The sequence below is a fragment of the Pelodiscus sinensis genome, chromosome 1, assembly GCF_049634645.1.
Source record: "Pelodiscus sinensis isolate JC-2024 chromosome 1, ASM4963464v1, whole genome shotgun sequence".
In the NCBI taxonomy this organism is placed as follows: domain Eukaryota; kingdom Metazoa; phylum Chordata; order Testudines; family Trionychidae; genus Pelodiscus; species Pelodiscus sinensis.
Genome location: NC_134711.1, coordinates 29245506 through 29266843, shown reverse-complemented (window position 1 = coordinate 29266843; position 21338 = coordinate 29245506). Strand labels below are relative to the sequence as shown.

At 42.3% G+C, this 21338-nt stretch overlaps 1 protein-coding gene across 4 annotated transcripts in view; it reads left to right on the top strand.

Moving 5' to 3' along the window:
- CELSR1 (cadherin EGF LAG seven-pass G-type receptor 1) overlaps positions 1-21338 on the top strand; it is a 276769-nt gene that overhangs the window by 174652 nt on the left and 80779 nt on the right. For all 4 annotated transcript variants that reach the window (XM_075927708.1, XM_006120414.4, XM_025183254.2 and 1 more), the window contains exon 6: positions 18945-19102. In XM_075927708.1, coding sequence (XP_075783823.1) covers positions 18945-19102 — 158 coding nt within the window. The remainder of the gene's footprint in view (positions 1-18944; positions 19103-21338) is intronic.

The following is a 21338-nucleotide window of genomic DNA, read 5'->3' as shown; positions in this document are numbered from 1 at the left end:
AGTGGAGATAGTAATGCAAGCCTCATTCATTGTGGCATACATGTCCCACAGTGCTCACTGCTGGTGGAGCTGACAGATAGGCTATCACGTTTCCCTCTGCAAACACAGGCCTTGTGTGACAATAACAAATTCACCTGTTATGGAAACAGAATGACCATATCCAGGAATGATGATTGACCCCTCCACCCCCATGATATCCCACTGCTACCTTTGGAAGAACAAAGCAAGCTTTCAAATACCATTGGGGTTAAACTCAGATCGCAAACTACAATCAATTCAAAAGCCACTGATGGCAATACTGGATAGTCTCTCTCTTTGAAACTGAATTTAATGCTTGTGAAAATTATTGGGTTGACAGTCCTGAAACCTGAAGTCCTCTGTTCCCACACATAACTGATCTACAATTATAGAAACAGTGCTAACTTCTCTCTGCTGCCCTGTGCACCTCAGCCCTGCCTGGAGGGGCCCCTTTTGGGAGTGAAAGGGGCACTTGCTCTCCATGCCTTTCTCTCCTTGTTTTCTTTAGTAATGCTGCCAACGAGGCTGCCAGTTGTGATAGTGATTTTTATGATTCAGCTACAAGTTCACAAGGAACTGAACAGAGATCACTGGTGGGCATGTAGTCCACTGAATAGCTATCGCAGAGCAACAATTGTCAGTCACTATTTAAATCCAAAGTGACAGATTTACCAGTTCATTTACTTGGTAGTCAGCACACTTGGAAATGTGATTGGCAATTATATTCTTAAATAGAAATTAACAGTTTTGGAGACTGCAATATGTGCTTGGAAAGGCCACAGCCAGACATATGTTGAGGGGAAAGAAATGATTATTTATTATCTTCATGAGTATCTTTTTTGAATACTAAATATTAGATCCCTATTGAAAAGCATACCTCAGAAGAGAAGTCTGATCTTTAGGAGATGTAATTTAGCAGAAACATTTTATTATGTAGCCGTTGATCACTAATGACATCTGATGAGAGATGGGTTGTGGCCACAAAGTATTCATGAAATAAATCTGATGGCTTTAAAACTAATTTGTTAAAGGATTAAGAGGGATTTTCTACATAAACAATGCAGTTGTAGAAGATTATCTTAATGCCACTATGACTAGAATCAACCATTAGACTCAATGGGAACATTTTTACATTGACTTTGGTAGGAACTGGAGCTTCTATTACAATAAAAGCTAGGAACTTTTGCTTGAGTTTCCAAGGACTGCGGGTACTAAATATGGAAATTTGTAAACTCTTGAAATGTTTGCTCCAGGTGAAACCAAAAAAACTCATTTCCCCACCTGAATGAATTGAAAAATAACCCCAGAAATCCATCTAAAGGTATGGACTGAATAGCATGTGAAAGATTATGACTGGTTTTTAATTGGGGCTCATGAGGAGAGGGAAACATGAATGGATCCCTCTCCATGTCTCACATAAGGGCTTGTCACAGTTACCATTTGTTTTTTGGGGGTATGAAGTGATGTCTTCCTCACTATACAGTGCCCCAAAGGAGCAGGGAAAATGCAAAGCTCTGGCCCCACCTCCCTCCCTTTCTATCCAACTAGCCTATGATACTCCAATCTCAGCTCACCAGGAACAAGTATAGTACTGCCCGTGTGGACTCAGTCTGAGAGCTGATGCGGTGCCAGACTTCCTGTCACTACGGCCAGTAACTCAGGGTGCCTTTGCTTTGAACCAGGGACGTGATTTCCAACTCCAAAGACATACTTGTGCCAGCTTTTATAGAGCTAGAGTACTAAAAACTAAACTAAACTAGAACATAGGCATGATGGTGCAAGTAGCGAGACAGCCTAGCTGCCCAGAGTATGGACCCATCCGAGACCCTAGGCCCTTCCTCCAGATAGCTGGCCCGTACAGCCTGCAACTATGATCCATTTTTATCAGGCTTGCTCAGTGAAAGCCCTCAATGGCCCAGGTAACAGTTGTATAGAGATTAAGTAACTCAATTTCTTTCCTCTGCCTTCTGCTGGCTATTAGTGAGGTGCAATGCAGGCTAAAAGGTGAACATTATTGGTGGTGAGAAGGTAGTTTGCAAAAATGGGAGACGGCAGACAGTAGGGAGCACTGCAGCTGCTTGTAGCCAGCTGTACAGATGTAGGGCATTCCCCATCTAGTGAGCCCAGGCTTCCAAACTTACATGCCGACAGGAATTCCAGGCCCCAGGACAAAACATCAACGGGCCTCTTCCCTTGGAGGGGCCACAAACCACCCAGAGAAACCCAGAGCACCACCCCTCAATCAAAGGATCCTGTGGTCAGTCACTGTCCCATCCCCCACCTGCCTGGAGATGCCCTCCCACCTTCCTACACCTCTCTGCCCCCCTCCCAGCAACCCTCAGCCAGGCTCTGACCCCGGCGGTCCTGTGCCCTCTCCCTGCTCCTTTTTCTAGTCTGATTCCTCCATCCCTTTGCTCTCTACAGTCCCATTCCCAGCTCTACCCCCTGAGTTTGGCTCCCTCCTCCTTTTACCAGTAGGGTTGCCAGGTGTCCACTTTTGAACTGGACAGTCTGGTATTTGAGCGTTCTGTCTTGGAAAAAAAATTAAGAAAATACCGGACATATAAAATGTCTGGTATTTTCTAATTAAGTAAGTTTTTTTTATTATTAGGAGTATTAGTACCTAGTTGTGAACTGCCTGGCTGGTAGACATGCTCACACTGCATGAGCGTGTCTACCAGCCAGGCAGTACGCAACAATTTGGGGGGGGAGCTGGGCCAGGAGGGAATCCCTGGGGCTGGACTCGCTTGTACTTCGCCAGGACCATGTGCAGGACAGGCAGCGCCCCGGGATCTGTGTGTGCCTGGGTCAGTTCCACTCCCCGCTGGCCAATTCTTTCCCCCCTGCTCACCCCCCGGCTGATTCTCTCCCCCTGACCCCTTCCTGGTCATCCCCGCTTCCCCTCAACTGGTCCCCCCCACCTGATCTCCCCCAGCCAGCCCCGCTTTCCCCCCGACCAGCCCTGCTTCCTGCCAGCCGGTCCTCCCCCCCCGCCTCCCGATCTCCCCCGGCCAGCTCCACCTCCCTCCCCCCTCCCAGCCAGACCTGCTTCCTGCTGGGTCCCCCTCCCCCCGATCTCCCCCAGCCAGCCCTTCTTCCCCTGATCTCTCCCCCCCCCCCCCCCATCCTCCCGGCCAGCCCTGCTCCCCTCCCAGCCGGTGTCTCCCCGCACCCCCGAGATCAAGTGTGTCTGGTATTTTTTTTTAAGCCACCTAGTAACCCAATTTCCCAGCTCGGCTCCCTCCCCACACCCTGCCACTCCACAGACATGGCAGAGGTTCAAAGTGGCAGGGAGCTCCTCCCCTCCATCCCTGCACTGCTGCTGCCGCTGCTCTGCTGATCAGAGCATAGGGCTTAAAGCAGCAGGGAACTCAAGGCCCTCCGTCCCCCACCGCTTCTTGGATCCATGCTGTGGGGCTCCCAGCAGCTGCTGCTACATCAATGCTATTGAAAAAGGACTAGCTGGTGGGCCTGACTGGCTCTAAGTGTTACAGACTTATTTTTGAAGCCTCTTTCTAGACTGGCGTATGGTGCTGAAACAGCGGATAGTAACTTGGTCTAATTCATTTCCAAAATGTGCTTTTATCCGGAACAAATCAGAGGTCCTAACTAGCTGTGATATAGTAGTATCCAGTGACCTATATGTACCCTATTGTCCTAGATTGTTACCCTTATATATCTCTTCTCATTGTTAATAGTTAGTAACCAATGAAATGTATTCTCAGGCTTTTCGGGTTAGCTGTAATGCAGCAGGCAAGTTGGCAATCTGTTTCCTGCAAAGCACCTAGAGAGCTCTCAGCAGGATCCCCAGTTGCACTGAATGACTTTCTTCTACAAAGCCACTGTCGGATCAAATTTGTTGCCATGGATTTCAGATAAGAAGGTTTAGGAGACACAAAGACAGTCAAGAATTTGACTGAGTTTGGAACCTTCATTTGTAATTCTAGAAATGCCCCCTATGAGGATATTTGCATAAGGGTAGAGCCTTCACTTCCCAGAGAAATTTGCAGGGAGCCCTCCAGTTACACAAAGCGCAAATGCAATTCAAGTGATTCAGCTAAAAAGCCACTTTGTTGACTTTTCATGCACAGTGCATTTACCAGAATCCTGTAGTGGCATGTTTAATTTACTCTCACACTCAAGCACCCAAAGAGTTTTTGTCTTGAGTTAATGATATGGTGGCCAGAGAGGGTTATGATTGTCTCAGGGGAGCTTGTTCCAAAAAAAAGATTATTGTGCTTTTTATTTGGGTGAGTTTATCCCTGCTATACAATTACTAAACAGCATGAGTGTGAGGCACACATACAGTGCCTGTCCCAAGAATCAGAGGAAGTTATATATGTACATTTAAAAGTCACTTGTAGTACTTATTCTGGGACTGTGACTGGCATTGCTGTTTTAAAAAATGTGTACCAGTTACAATTACTAGCACATATAGGAAAGTGCGGAAATTAGATGTTCCGTTGTTGAATGCATTTCAAGGAAATTCATTAAGAACTATGTTCAAACCATGTTCATTAATCAAGCACATAAAATGCTATTCATCTCTGAGTGCAAAACTTAGCTTTTTAAACTGTGGGATGGCATCCCTAGCCTCTGTTTGTCAGCGCTGGGAATAGGTGACAGAGGATGGATCACTTGATAATTATCTGTTCTGTGCATTCTCTTTGGGGCACCTCGGCTACATGGATCTTAGATCTGACCATTCTTGTGTTCTTAACTGTGATATTTTATTCTGTTCTCTGGCATTGCAATGTAGGGGCTCACCCGTAAACCTGGCAGATCCTCTAGGCCAGTGTTTCTTAAACTGTGTTCCACGGCACACTGGTCTTCCATTAGCCAGTCGGAGGTGTACCACGACCTCTTCTTCCTTTTTTTTTTTGTTTTTGGCTGTGAGTTTTTTTTCTTTTCCCGGCAGCTCAGTAGGGACACACGGCAATTAAAGGGGCCGTGACCTCATTTCCCTCGGGTTTTTTTCTCGACAAAAAAACCCTTGGTGTTCCTCATAAAAAAAAATATTGTTTGGTGTTCCGTGGTCTTAAAAAGTTTAAGAAACACTGCTGTAGGCCATGCAAGCACAAGTCCTACACCTCCGTTGTAATTCTGGCACCAGCAGTTTCTCCCACCTAGCCAATAGAGGGTCACAGAGAAGATCCTTTGGCTAAAGAGACATGCAAGATCCATCAGTGGGAACTAAAGTTAGGCAAATTCAGATTTGAATAAGAAGCAGCGAGGATAATTAATTTCTGGAACAACTTACCAAGGGCCTTGGTGGATTCTCTATCATGTGACGTCCAAAATTCAAGACTGCATGTTTTTCTTGCAGATATGTTCTAGCTCAGCCAGATGTTATGGACTCGATGCAGGAGTCACAAGTAATGCTCCATGACCTATACTATGTTGAAGATCAGACTAGATTATTATAATAGGCACTTCGGTCCTTTAAAATCAGAAGGAGGGAGGACGTGGGGAAAAGATAGCACTGCTCCAGGTTTTGGTATCTTTTTCAGAGACTCGCAGAAGAGCTGGTTGAGTGATGAGCTGCGTCTCCGTTTCCCCCTGCAACCAGCTGAAGTCCTCCAGTCCACCGAGTACCCAGTGGCTATGTCTACACTGGGCCACTTATTCCGGAAAAGCAGCCGCTTTTCCGTAATAAGCTGCGAGCTGTCTACACTGGCCCCTTGAATTTCTGGAAAAGCAGTGATGATTTACTGTAAGAAATCAGCTGCTTTTCCGGAAAAACTATGCTGCTCCTGCTTGGGCAAAAGTCCTTTTTCTGGAAAACTGTTCCGGAAAAGGGCCAGTGTAGACAGCACAGTAGTCTTTTCTGCAAAAAAGCCCCGATTGCAAAAATGACGATCGGGGCTTTTTTCCGGAAAAGCGCGTCTACATTGGCCACGGATGCTTTTCCGGAAAAAGGGCTTTTCCAGAAAAGCATCCTGCCAATGTAGACGCTCTTTTTCCGGAAATACGTATAACGGAAAACTGTTCCATTTTAAGCATTTCCGGAAAAAGGTGCCAGTGTAGACACAGCCTTTGTGGGGTGCAGAGGACATGTGGTATGGTGCTGTACAGGCAGCTATTCTCCATTCTGTGTGGAATGGGAGATGAGGAAGAGCCATATGTGAAGTGTCCCCTCTGTATTCGGAAGCCAGTCTATTTCACTGTGCTTTTCCTCAGGCAAATCCTGGTCAGTAGACATTCCTTCTGGTAAGGACTGAGTGAAAACTGAATAAAACCTAAGAAAGGAAGTCACTATTTGACTCTAAAGTAATGATACCTGATGTTTCATTGTTGATATGAGAGCTAACTTATGCCTAGCTTTGTATATCAGGAAGTGAAGGGAGAGAGCAGCAAAAGTCATTCCAGGGATATTGAGCTGTGAGGTGTATTCTGCTCTAGAAACCTATGTTGCTCAAATATTGTGTATACAAGATTAAATATAATCTATAATGGCTTTAAAGAACCAGTTCTACTGTTAGGTAAGAAATGGACTGTACAAACTCAATATTTAATTTCTCCTCTGTAAATGCTTTTTTGATTAATTATTAAGGGAATTTTTTTTTCTTCTGTTCTCTTCACAAATAAAGAAAACTTCCAGGAGCAAACCAAGTTTTCATTTAACAAGTCTGTGTCTTGCATGCGAGGCCAAGTCCTGAAGTCTTTATTAATTCCTAAGCAGACAAAACTGCCATTAGAATTCCAAGAGTTTTGCTTGATTTGATACTGATTTCAAGAGGAGCTGAGAGCCCATTGCTCTCCTTGAAATCAATGGGCCAGAGTTTGAATAACTCATTTGAGGGCCCATGCTCTCTTCCACAGCCTGGAGACAACAGACTTAGACCTCACACTGTTCCATTCCTCCAAGCCTGCAGAAGCCCCCTTACGGCTAAGTCCGTGTGGCCACACTTTACTGGGGTGTGAAAGCACACACACACCCCACCCTGAGTGCAGCAAGTCACAGCATCGTAAAGCTGCAATGGAGGTGGGCTGCCAATGCTGAGAGCCACTCCTCTCTTGGAGGTGGTTTACCCATAACACTGAGAGAGCTCTCTCCTAGTGCTCCTGCCATGACCATACTTTCACATTAAAGTGCTGCTACATCAGCATTTTAATTTTAGAATTATAGACAAATAGGGTTGCCAGATGGTTTAACCAAAAATACCGAAACCCTCCCCCTCTCCCCCCCCCCACGCACAAAACACCAAGGAAAAAATTCTGTTGAGGGGGAAAAAAAAAAGTGCGGAGAGCGGGGGAGACCAAAGTTGTTGAGGAAAAAAAAATACAAAAAAATAAAACATCATGGCCCTTTTAAGAAAAGTCTTTAGGCTTTTTGCTGGTGGCCATCTTGTTTTCTTGATCAGAGCCAAGGCAGCTTCCCTGCGGAACCAGGTAAGCAAGGGGAGGGAGGAGATGGAGGAGGTCTGGGTGGCTGAGCCTGGTTGCTGAGTGTGTGTAGGGTTGCCAGGTGTCGAGTATTTTCACCTCCTGGCAGGCAAAAAAAAATCAAAAAATACCAAACATTTTAGGTTTCCGGTATTTTCTGAACTTTTTTTACCAGACAGGAGGTGAAAATACCGGACTGGCTGGGTCAGTACTGGACACCTGGCAATGCTGTAGACAAAGCCCTTGGGGTTTGGGCTCTGACTTGGGGGGGGGGCTAGGAGGCAGTGGAGAAATTGCCTGGGCTCCTTTAGATTCTTCTCCTTCAGATTTCAAACCCCTCCCCCAACTCCCAGAGGAAACTGGCCCCTCCTTCAGATTTCAAACCCCCCCCCAACTCCCAGAGGAAACTGGCTACCTGAGGCTGTATTAACTTGTGCTGTTTAAGCTCTCTGCACTGCAGAATCCCCTGGGGAAGAGGGGGGAGAGCATGGAGGAGTTAATGGAGCATCATGGAAGCTCCTATAAGCATGGTTCCTGCAGTGATGATTCTTAGCCCCTCTGTCCATTGAGAGGGGGGATGACAGAACCCTAAATGAGACATTAGCAGTGGTAGTTGGGATTAGTAAGGCTTCTGGATTGCTCACTTTAGCTCTCTGATACATGGCATTTGATTATGACTTTTACCACATTCCCATATGACAGTGTCATAAGCAAACTAGAGAAGTATGGTCTAGATTAGGGCTACTCGACACGTGGCCCATTTGTTTGTGGCCTGCGGTGCAGTTTGGGTTTATGCAGGGCTAAACATGCGGCCTACAGGTAGGAGTCAAAACAAAAAAGTAGTCAATAAAATGGTTGATCTGCATTTTAGTAGTTAAATTCCTGCACTGTCATTGCTCATTAAAAGTGCTGTCATATGGGTGAAAATCGGATAAATATTACATTTTATTATTATCAGCAGAACTGACTTAAATGGGGCCTGCGTGTTGTGTACTTGCCTTAATCTTTGCATTCATGCCTGTCAGTGTGAAAGAAACTATTTGCATATATATTTGCATGTATATGCAACCAAACTTAAGTTGCAACCCTCGGCATGTGCTTGTGAGCATCACTGTGGCCCCCGAGGCTTCCAACGTTGAGTAGCCCTGGTCTAAATGAACTTACTATAAGGTTGGTGCACAATTGGTTGAAAGATCATTCTCAAAAAGTAATTATTAAAACAGTTTGCTGCAGGAATTAGTCGGTGGGGTACTATTCAGTATTTGCACTGATGACTTGGATAATACTTATATTTGCAGATGACGCCAAGCTGAGAGGGGTTGCACTTTGGAGGATAAGATTAGATTTCTATCCAGTCTTAACGAATTATAGAATCAGCCTGAAATCATCAAGATGAAAATCAGTGGAGACAAGTGCAGAGTACTTCAGATAGGAAGGAAAAATCAAATGCACAGCTACAAAATGGGTGAAAGTTGAGTAGGTGGAGGACTACTGAAAAAGAGTTGAGGGTTATAGTGGAGTACAACTTGAACAAGAATCAGCAATATGATGCTATTAGAAAAATGGCTAGTATCACTGGGTATGTCTACACTACCCTCCTAGTTCGAACTAGGAGGGTAATGTAGGCATACCGCACTTGCAAATGAAGCCCGGGGTTTGAATTTCCTGGGCTTCATTTGCATAAGCGGGGCGCCGCCATTTTTAAAGCCCCGCTGGTTCGAACCCCATGCAGCGCAGCTACACGGGGCACGAACTAGGTAGTTTGAACTTGGCTTCCTAGTTCGAACTACCGTTACTCCTCATTCCACGGGGTTCGAACCAGCGGGGTTTTAAAAATGGCGGCGCCCCGCTTATGCAAATGAAGCCCGGGAAATTCAAATCCCGGGCTTCATTTGCAAGTGCGGTATGCCTACATTACCCCGCTAGTTCGAACTAGCGGGGTAGTGTAGACATACCCACGGTGAGGTATACTGTCTTAACAGAAGTGGTTGTATGTAAGACATCAACAGTAGTTATACCTCTGTACTCAAAACAGGTGCAATAGTGTGTTTAGTTTTGGGCACCACACTTTTAGCAAACATGCAGACAAACTGGAGAGAGTGCAGAGGAGAGCAATAACAAATATAAAAGGTTTAATAAACCAAATCTTTAAGGAACAGTTTAAAAAAACCTGTGTGTTTAGTCTTCTGGAAAGTCTTGAGAAAAGAAGACTGAGTGGGTGGGGACTTGCTCTCAATCTTCAGATATGTTAAGGATAGTTAAAAAGAAGATGGTGATCGACTGTTCTCCATGCCTACTGAATGTAGAACAAGAAGCAACAGGTAAAATTCTGGAATAGGCTTCCAATAGGGGGGTTGCGGAATCCCTCAGTGGAGGTTTTTAAAAATAGGTTGGACAAACACCTGTCCTGAACATTGTTCCCTGTAAGCTGTGCACTTGTGTGGCTGCTCAGGAGAGATTCAAATGCCACGTAGCTGATTAGCAGAGCACCTACCGCTAGGTCTTATTTCTACTGATGGTCACATTCACACAAGCCTCAGTGCACATTAAAGTTTATTCTGCACATGGATAGAAAAGATTAAAAGGAACATTGGTCATGGATGGTCTATGTGTATTTGGTTCTGTCTCTGTGCAGCAGCCTTGATGTGGTGACTTCTCAAGGACTCTCTCAGCCCTTCTGCATGCTTTGGAAAGTTAGCCTGTGGGCAGGCAGACACATGGCATATAGCAATGTGCACCAAATGTGGATGCAAAGGATTAAGACTTTACCCCTGGCCATTCTGTAGCTACTATATTAGATGATATTCTTACATTGATTTTTGGGGGAGAGGGTTCCACATTAATGCATGCTGACCATTTCTTCTTATAAACATCACAAAATGGGGCTGGAAGCCATTGAAAATTCTGTCCCTCCAGACTACATTACAACTATTTAACCAAGTATAATGCACGTAATAACAACAATTTAAAAAGTCATTTTTTCTATACCTTTGCTACTCTTTTGTTTCAAAGCAGGCATGACCTTATTGCAGCAGGACTCCTTTCTGTTGTTATAAGAGCAGATCTTTTTTTTTTTTTTTTTTTTTTGTAATCTACTTGAATGAAAAAAAACCATTTTAACACTGGGCACTGTTTCTAGCAGAGTCATGTAAATGGCACCTCAGGAATTCACTGCAGTACTTTGAAGTACACTCTTATCTGTATTTAATCACACAGAAACCTACAGTAGCTCACTGATTTACAGAGAAGATTTAAAGAATTTCCATCTGTGGCTGTGAGGGGAAAGAGCGAGAGGCCCCACAGGAATCCTCATTTACTGCATTGAGTCCCTTTCAAAGGCCACTAATGTGACACAATCACTCAAAGTACTTTTATTGAACTGAGCAGGAGGGAGGGTGACTCCAGATCCCCGTTCCTGGCCAATGGGAGCTACAAGAAGCAGTGTCCCAGTTAGTGCTGCTTCCTGCCGCTCCCCTTGGCTGGGAACGGTGATCGGAGGCCAACAGGAGCTGCAATCGCCAGGACCTGTGGCCATGCAGGTAAATATAGCAGCAACAGCCGGCCAGAGGCTAACTCTGGCAATCTGCTGCCGTGTTATTGCCCACCCCTGACCCGGGCACTGGTCTTTTGTAGGAAGTATGTCGTATCTGTGAAGTTGTTGGTTATTTGTTCTGGGTAGCAAGTGTATAGTTTAGTGCCACTAGCATATGAATGACATTACATAATTTCTTCCAAGGCAACACACATATTGGAAAGGAAACAGGACAAAACTAGTTTTGTGGGACTCTACAAGCAAGAGCTTGTGAGGATGAGAAGCTGCTGCCTATTATCATTCTTGTGTTCAACAGAAAGACTTGCCAAAAATCAGTGGAGTGCTACACTATTCACACCAACTAGATCTTGTAGGGAGATGAGCAGCATGTCAAAAGCTACCAACGAGTCAAGCTGTATGAATTTCTAAGTTCAGCCTCTGTCCATAGCCATAAGGAGGTCACCACTCTGTGCTACTAACACCATCTTAGTGTCATGGCCTAGCCTGAACCCTGAGTCCAAGGATGTCATTATCTCTTTGTCTAGGAAAATAAATGGTATAGTGATTTGGTTTTTTTGTAGCATTTGATCCATTGGCTGGAAAGTGCTTTTTTGCTGTCACAAATTCTAATCAATGTTTATGGGATCAAGCCAAAAAAAAAAAGTACATACCAAAAACATTGCCTTCAGATTCTTCAGGGAGTGACGAAGGAATGAGAAGCTCGTGTGCAATAATAGTTTGTCATATTTGCCTTTGGTGACTATCGTAATGTATCAGAGTGGAAATATGTAATGGCTTCTCCATTCTTTATACTGGCTTGTGTTAAAGGTGCTATTGTTCCCTTTCCCCACTGGAAATCAGCAGAGGGCAATTTTATGACACAGTAATAAATTTTAAAAGTTTCAGAGGAGTAGCCGAGTTAGACTGTAACAGGAAAAACGTAAAAAACAACAAATAGTCTGGTAGCACTTTAAAGACTAACAAAACATGTAGATGGTATCATGAGCTTTTGTGGGCACAGTCCACTTCTTCAGATGTCTGGAGTGTTGGAAGTCCAGAACCAGTTTGTTTATGCTAATCTGGCCCAGTTTCCAGTTACCCAACTGACTTTTGATCAGTGCAATCTGTAAATCCATGTAGCAGTATTTACCAGTTTCTTTCCCCCTATGTTATAAATGTTACTCTTTTTGGGTTCCCGCTGCTTCATTTGTTGTTTCCAATATGTTTATTTTTGGGGGAGGGTTAATTCCCATTGTTGTGTCCAGCAAGAGGGTCTCCATAGCTGGCAATTAACAAGCTTTTTGACCAATGAAGCAGTGAAACATTGCCTGGGAATCTGAAGACTTTTCTCCTCTTTCCCGGGTTAGATAGTTGGGAAACATGCCAACAGGTTAATTAAAGGGTTCTCTGAGCATGGCTAACTGCTTAATGAGACTGAGCTTGTTTGAACCAAAACAGCACCACAAACTTCCAGCATGTGTAGTAGACTTTGGAAGGTGCGCCCCTTTCTGCTAATTATTACTGGAGCTAGAAAAATTGTGAAATAATTTGGTTTGAAAGTATATGAACGGGCTACATTTTATCCTAGAATAACACTCATATTTTTTTGAGCTAAGCAAGAAGTCTAGATTTTTTTTTAAAAAGAACAACTAGGAAACAGATTCTTTTTAACCTTTAACCCCCAAAAATACTCAATATATCATTAGCTACTCATTAACAAAAACAATGTGTGACTTATTGACCAGGGAGCAAAAACTTGGAAGCTTTCATAGAGAAATGGTAGTGTTGGTTTTGAAAGAGCTTTTCTTTTTAAAAATAAGTTGCACTGATGGCAAACAAGTTAAACTGCATGTTAAGTCTTGACACTGAAAAGTTCATTAGTCTAATAGATGTTTTTTGTGCAGCGTGTTAAGCAAAGAATATGTTTATAATATGCACCTTTATATCTGTCCCCTGAGAAGAATGGATTGCCTTATGCCAAGCCTAACTAGATTTGTTTTGTCTCCCTTTCAAGGGTACTCATGTATGTTTTTCAGATTGTTTTTGTCTATAGTTTGCTGTAAAGTGGTTTCCTCTGTTGTCAATTGCTTCAAAGGAAGCCATGCAGACTGAAATATAATAGAAATGTTTATTGTCAAATTGAGCCCTCATTGAATTCCTGAAACAGCTTTAAAAGTGGAGCAATTTTATGAGGTTGAATTAAATTTTGTTTTTCACTCTGGATGTTTGCGAAAAATAAAGTGGGCACTTTCACTCAGAAATGTGCATTTGTGGAGTTTGTGCCACTGGTGAAGGAAATGATGGTGATGCCATATGGGCTAGAGAGGATTGAGCACAAAGCAGGAAATCTAGAGTCGTGTTCCCACTTCTGCCACTATCTGACCAAAGAAAGAATTTTTACTTTGCAAATATTATCACTAAGTACAAAATTCAACCTGTCAAGGATCTGTTTTATTTACAAATAAATCCACAGAACTTTGGAGCATTTTGTTAAACTGGCCCCTGAACTTATATTGTGACATTTGAGAAATATAATTAATACAATACAAAAAATGTAGCTATTAAGTGTTTAAGACAGAGCCTGCATTATCCTTTAATCTGTGGATCACTTCTGTACAATATTTACGATGATACCATCTGTACCTTTAATGGATAACTGACAGGAAAATGATTTAAATATTTGCTTTCAGTGGCTTGAACTTTTACATCATACTAAATAAATCAATTTATCATTGTCTCTGACTTTTAAAGCAAAAACTGACAGCAATGACAGCAAATTTGCAAACTATAAAACAGACACATATTTAGATGACTTCATCACTTTAACACTGAAAAATCATGGTTTAAGATTGTCAGCATTCTAATGTGTGACTATACCCCTGTGAAAGTATGTGTATGTTTATTCATATTGAAAAAAGTAGAGGAAAAGACAGATTGCTACTCCTCAGCTGGATCTTACTATACTCTGATCTGACATCTTGAATAAAATATGTGGTGTGCAGTGGTGTTGCTTCATTCTGCAATACATCCTAGAACTAGAAAATCTGTACCCAGAAGGACATTATCTTTGCCTTTGGCTCTGAGAAGATGGTTCCTCCAGATCACATTTGATGTTATTGATTGAGTCTGACACATCACACAGGTGCTTTCATTATGGTCTGAAGGAGAGAGGTGGTCTGATTAAAACGGGACCTGGGAGTCTGAAATGTCTGCATTATAATTGTGGGGCTAACAGTGGTTTCCTCTATTTCATGGGGAATGTCATGGGTTAAACCCTAAACCTCAGGTTCCCCTCCTAAAAATGGTGACAGAATGCTAACTTCCCGCACTGGAGCATTGTGAGTAATGGTTAATGTTTTTTAAAGCTCTGTGTAGATTTTGTGCACTAATTGCCATTATCTGAAGGAGGTAAATATTATTATTACTATTTCACAGGTAAGGGAAAGTAAAGTATATAGATGCTAAAAGGTGTGTCTAGGCTACAGAATGAGTCAGTTTCCAAAGTGGGGTTAGAAACGAAGGATTCCTGGCTGCCAAAAGAAGATGCTTGATGCTCAACCTTATCTAAGCAAGACAAGAATCTGTGAGGTTGTTCACTGACAACGTCTCAAGCAAAAACAAGAATTGGTGCAACGTACTTGAACATGGGACATGATAATGAGAATACTCTGCAAGGTGCCGCTTGTTTTTGTGAAACCAGGAAGAATCAAGGTCATTCCTGATTTGCATTTGTGGAGCTGAGAATTCTGCATAAATTATTTTGTGGTCATTTATTTATTGAGTGTTGGTGCCTCTGCGTATTTCTCACTTTTACAGCATGTGGTCTTTGAAGTTTGAACCCCAGCCTATCTTCACACAAGCACTATGTGGAAAGGCAGCCCTACAGATTAGAGAGTAAGAGGTAAATTTTCAGCTCTATGAGCAGGGACTTAGTTACATGACTTCCATTAACATTAATGAGAGTCATGCTGGTAAATTCCTGTGCACTGCAATGAACATTTACTCATGAATACAGAAATACTGTACGGTAAAGCTAATGTAATTTGGCTTTTAGGTAGCATGGCATTTCAGGGGGAGATTTTCAAAGGTGCAAAGAGCAGCTAGGTGTTCCATTGCCATTAAAAGTCATGGGAATGGGGCAGCTAACTCCTACTTGTGTTCTTGAAAATCTCCCTCAGAGAGCAAGGGTGTCTGTGTGGACGTTGCTATTTGTACTGAATGATCCTTTCTTTAGTAAGGACCCAGTCCTGCTGCTGTTGAAGTAATTGTCAAAACTCCCATTTGTTTTCCATGTGAATAAGGTATATAGCAGGTTTAAAACAAACAAAAAGAAGTTTTTCTTCCCACAGTGCATAGTCAACCTGTGGAACTCCTTGCCAGAGGATGTTGTGAAGACTAGGACTTTAACAGGGTTCAAAAAAGAACTAGATAAATTCATGGGGGTTAGATCCATCAATAGCTATTAGCCAGGATGAGTAGAAATGGTGTCCTTTGCCTTTGTTTGTAAGAGGCTGGAAATGGAGAGGGATCACTTGCTGAATGCCTGTTCTGTTCACTCCCTCTGGAACACCCAGCTTTGGCCACTGTCGGCAGACAGAATACTGGGCTAGATGGACCTTTGGTCTGACCCAGTATGGCTGTTCTTATATTCTTATCAGAACCTAAATAGGAATGCTTTGACTTCTGACCTATAGTCTTACCAATTTACTTTACTTTTCCGTGGAGAAGTTTAAATATTTACTTATACACATCTATATGATTTGAGATGTTTTTCTTTTTGTTTTAAAGTATGTCCCATGTCTGGTGCTGGAAAGGTATACATTGTAAACATATTTAAAAGGGGGGAAAGACTCTGCATAGCCCACTAAATCATCTGCAAACTTTGTCCCTTGCAGGTCCACTCTGGGGCCCGGCAATTTGACAGGATCTGAGGTTCCTGGCCTCTGCCTCTTCTGCAATAGCAGCAGTGGCCAGAGTCATGGACCCTTTAAAACACTGCAAAATCACTGCGCAGCGCACTCTGGGCAGCTCTCTAAGAGCTGCCTGGAGAGAGGAGGTCATGGTGCACTCCGCTAGCACTGAGGGCTGGCTACCCTACCCACCTAAGGCCCCACCCTCTTCCAGAAGCATGGAACCGCCCTCTCATGTTGCTTAGGAGCCTGGAATGTCTGTTGGCCTTCCTGGTCCCTTACAAGCTATTTCCTGCCCTTTCAAGGGAACTCTTGGAAAACAAACAGGTCTTGCATCATGATGAGAAAGTCAGAAGATTCAACCTTTTTTGAACTGAAGCGAGGAGAAAGTTCTGTCGCTCCAGATCCCTGAGTGACAAACAGGCTGCCATATTCTGCATCAATTTAAGATTCCAAGTTATTAAGATTGTACGGTGTAGCCCTAAGAACTGTAGAGTATATGCCAATAATCTAATGTTAGTGTCAAAAGTCAGGATCACTGTGACAAAGCATTAACTAAAAGGAAAAGATGCAAACTCCTAGTCAAACAGAAGGGAAAAGCTTCCATGGCTACTGCACCCACATGATATCCAGAAGCTGTTATGGATTCAGTCAGAAATCCAGGTTACAAGCCTGATTAACTATGTGCAAACTCTTCCAGTGGAGGGAGAAAACACTCTCTCTGCCAATTCCTCTGGTGCTTCTAATTTAATAAACAACAGGCTTGTTTAATTAAAACATCTTGATCTTAAGCATTAATTTTTCCCCTCCAACTGTGTAACATTAGTACAAAAGAAAAAATATAAATTTCAACTTTGGAGCAAAAGGTCTTGCTGTTAGATGAAATATTGCATTATTAATTCCTTAATTTTGACCATCTTGTTACTAACATTTCGAGAATTGCATCTATGTTTGCTCCCAGTCATTTCTAAATTAGACTACCATGTAGCCGATAGAATCTGGGAAATACAAAGCATGCCTTAATATCACTTAATAGAGGTCAAAACCTTTATGTGAACAGCTGCCAAACTATGTGGTCATGTTAGCTGGTGATAAAGGAAATGGAAAATACTTTCCAACTGGAATTGTTTGATACCAGGAAGTTTGGTTTTAAAATGTTTTTATGCGCGGGTATAAATGAAGCTGTTATTCTTTGCAGAGGATGAAATTGATAATCATTTCAGTATATTTGTACATGCAAAATCTGAAGTAAACAGAATTGATCAGCAGTTGCTAATATTGATGATTAATGGATCATAAGCATAGCTCTCTGATTTCAAATGTGTAATGTGTTGGGCGTTAAATTTTGAGTAACTCTGTTAACCTCAATGGGGCATGAATAAAGTGAGCTGGATTTAGCTCATTCTATACTGTATCTTACATAGTGTTCTCATAGACGCTGCAAAATTAGAGAAGTAGGATTCAATTGCCTTCTACAGGTATGAAATATGAAAAATGACCATAATCATTTGCTGTTATATTGTTTAGATGGATAATCTGTCACTATTGTTTGCAATGTTGTTGGCTCTAGGATAAATAGACAAGGTAAGTAATACCTTTTATTGATCCACCTTCTGTTGATAAAAGAGACAGTATCTTGAACTTACACCAAGTTCTTTCTGGAGGTGAACTTGAAGGCTTTGTATCATTTAACAGCAGAAGTTGGGCCAATAAAAGCTATGACCTCTCCTGCCGTGGCACACTGTTACTTTGTTTCTTACAAAGTTGTATTGTTCAGTCCAAGAGATCTGTATCTCAAATCTTTAAGTTTCTGTGTGGTTGCTCTGCTCTTAGTTACTCAGGAGTTGGGCTGAAGTAACTCCTTTGAACTTGATGGACCTATGCAGAGACAAAGGATATTCTTGTGGTTAGAACCCTGGGCTGAGATTGATGTTCACTTGCTGGTGGTGACATTGACTTTGGTGACTAAATCATTTAATTTTTAATTTTGCCTCATGTCTTTGTAAAATACCACACCTCTGCCTCACAGGGGTGGTGAGTGTAAATTGATTAATGCTAGTGAGGAGCTCAAACCTATTGTGCTGGGGACATTATAAATATCCAGATAGATAAGAACAGAATTGGCCTTCACATGTGTTGCCAGCCCTGCAAAACATGTGTGACCCATAAAAATGTTTGAAAATGTTGGCCTGTGTCATTGAAGCAAGGCCATCGAAGGACTGATAGTCAGAGCTGGGAGGGGTCCCTTGCCCAGTCCACTATACCATGCTGACTCTGTAGAACTGCTTCTCCTTGAGACCCAAGGTTATTCTGTCTGCCAGCAGAGGGGTTGGCTCAGCTTGTGGCAGGGACTGGCAGGACTCTTGAGGAATCCATAGTGCCATCAACACTGTAAGTGATGCAGTGGTATGTAACTGTGATTGTGATCTGTAATCTTCCAAAAAATTAAGTAACTAGTCACTGTGGAGTTTTTTTCTTTGGTTTTTTTTTGGGGGGGGGGGGTGGATTGCACTCTAAAACCCAGTCCTGAGTAGCTGTGAGGTTGCTGTCTATAACCCTATAGTTGTAAAATTGGTGTCATGCATTTAAGCCTAGAGAGACTTATTATGTCAGTTCATATTGCCAAGGCTGTTTTTGCAAAGAAAAGAGTGAGAAACATACTATTTTAAGTGAGCGCTTAAATTTAGATGAGAGGGGAGAGTTGGTGACAGGAGTGGAATTGTTTGGAGACTATTCTGCTTGGTAGAATGGAACTAGTTGAAGTGAGTTGTGCCAGATCTTTTCACCAGTAGAAATGAGGCATAAATAGTTTTGGCCGAGTTACCTTCCTATTTTTCAAATCCATGTCAAGAATAAAAACGTCATCATCTCATTCTTCTCCCTGCTTGTTACTATTCTCAGAGGGAGTCAGCCATTGTGTTTCCTCTTGCACAGATGAGTTGGAAGTAAGATTGCCTTAACTAATGTATGTTTGGTTCACAGCCTTCTTTAATAATCATAAAAGCAGATTTTTTGAGATATGCTTTTTAATTGGATTGCAGAATTACTGATTCCTTTGAGCACACAGCATTATTTACAGGCATGTTTATTTTTTGAAGCCCCACATTGGACGACTAGGAATTCCTCATGGACCTTCTGGAGAGAAGGTAGCAGTAGTGACAGTGGACGACTGTGACACTGCAGTTGCTGTGCGCTTCGGAAGTCTCATTGGAAACTACACGTGTGCTGCCCAAGGGACTCAAACTGGCTCAAAAAAGTAAGCTCTTTTTACAGAAATATATATTTCATTCTCATATTTTAAAAGAATTGAGCAATAAAACCACCGCCACATGGGCTGTGAGAAGAAAAGCACATCGAACAAAGAATTTATAAGAAAGCTAATTGACTGATGTTACCTAATTTCATTGGAGACCAACCCAGGGTTGCACTTAAATAGATTTCTTCAGTGCTGCTATTGGATTAAGCAAAAAGGGACTGGAACTCCTTCACACACACATTCATATGCTCAGACACTTACCCAGGCGACGAGTTGTGCAGAGAAAGCAGAAGCAGCCAAATCCCCCCCCCCTCCTCCACAATGAGTCCGGTGTGTCTACCTGCAGTTACCAATCTGGGCTGGTGAGCTGATCATACATGCTCTCTTCTCTTTATTGAGCTGGGTGGCCCCATCCCATACATTGAGTTCTTTTTTTGTGTCTGTCACTGAGAGGCCTCCCCAGACCTAGTTTTCCTCATGCATATTAATTTCTTCTCATTTTTGCTGCACCTCCATTTCTTGCATTTCTTAAGTGCAAGCGAAGATTGCATCAGACCCCACCCAGCTCTTGGCTCCTCTCTCTAGCCTCATGGCTCCTCTCCACAAAGGTGCAGACTTTACCATGTTCACACCACTTACACATACCCTATTCACACCACTTACACACACTCATGCACTCACACAGGATAGAATGTTACAGAGTTTAATGATTGTACAGGCAATGGTTAGAAGTTACAAAGCTTACAAGAAGTTGCAGAACTTGAAATATTACATGAAAGTTACATGGCTTACAATATAAACTGACATAACTTAGAACAATTGAGAGTTACATGGCTTACAATAGCAGAGAATCACCTAATTTGCAATGGTTGAAACTGACATGACTTAAAATACAAAAAGTTACATGTCTTTCATTCACATTATATTGGATTAGGCAGAGGTTTTACACGACAACTGACCATAAATTGGCAGATGAAATTCAGTGCACAAAAGTGAAGGGAACTTAATATCAGAAGGTGCAATTTGAATGGCTCATACACATGGGTAGGTCTAAGATAACTGTAAAGATACAAGAAAAAATGTTGGGGATTGTTGTTGAAAGCTCAGTGAAATAATCTGTTCATTGTACAGCAGCAGCCAGAAAAGTAAATAAAATGTGAGGTTGCAATAAGAAAAAGAAAGTTATATGGAAAAGATAATGACTCATTTAAATTAATATACATCATTCTACCTCAGAAAAGGTATAGCAGAAATAGAAAAGATCCTGAGAACAGTGGCATAGCCAGGGGAGATCTGGGGGGCAGTTGCCCCGGGCGCCACGATGGGGTGGGGCGCCAATTTTGCTGCTAAAAGCTATGTTGTTAACTATAATATAACATAACTATCGTCCTATTTACTTTTTGAAGGTTTCATAGAATCATAGAATAATAGGACTGGAAGGGACCTCAAGAGGTCATCGAGTCCAGCCCCCCGCCCTCAAGGCAGGCCCAAGCTCCGTCTTCATCATCCCTGAAACCTTTTCACAGTCAACTATTGGAATATATACAAAATAGGAAATAATCGTAAAAAAGTTAACATAACTTTTGGCAGCTAAATTGATGCCCCCCTGGCATGGTTCCCCGGGGGGCAATTGCCCCCTCCCGCCACCTCCTTCGCTATGCCACTGCCAGAGAAGAGCACTGAAAACCATTAGATATATGAAAAGGCTTCTGTCTGAGGAAATATTGAAAAGAGTGACGTTATTTAGTGTAGAGAGAAGATGAATAACGAGTGACATGATAGAAATATATAAAATAGTGAATTTTGTTGAAAAGACTAGTCACTCAATCATATTTACCCTTTTCTGAAATGCAAGAGCAAGAGAACACTCATTGAAATAGAAAGACTCGTTAACATTTATAGCTGATAAAAAGACATGCTTTTTACAGGCTGTATAACTGTCTAGTGGAACCTATTGCTATAGGATGTTAACAAGAGGAGCCTAAGAGGATTCAAAAAGTGATTAGGCAATTGTGAATAATAAGATTCTTATCCATAGTTAAATCAACCAGAATAAATTATACCAACCCTCTTGCTTTGGTTCATAAATCAACTTCTCAGAGCCTGGGATTAAGAAGAAATTTGCATGCATGTTGTTTTAGAATTTTCATTTACACCTTCTAACATAACTAGTACAGTAAACTTCTGATAATCTGGCACCTTTAGGACCCAGGGGGTGCCGGATTATCAGATATGC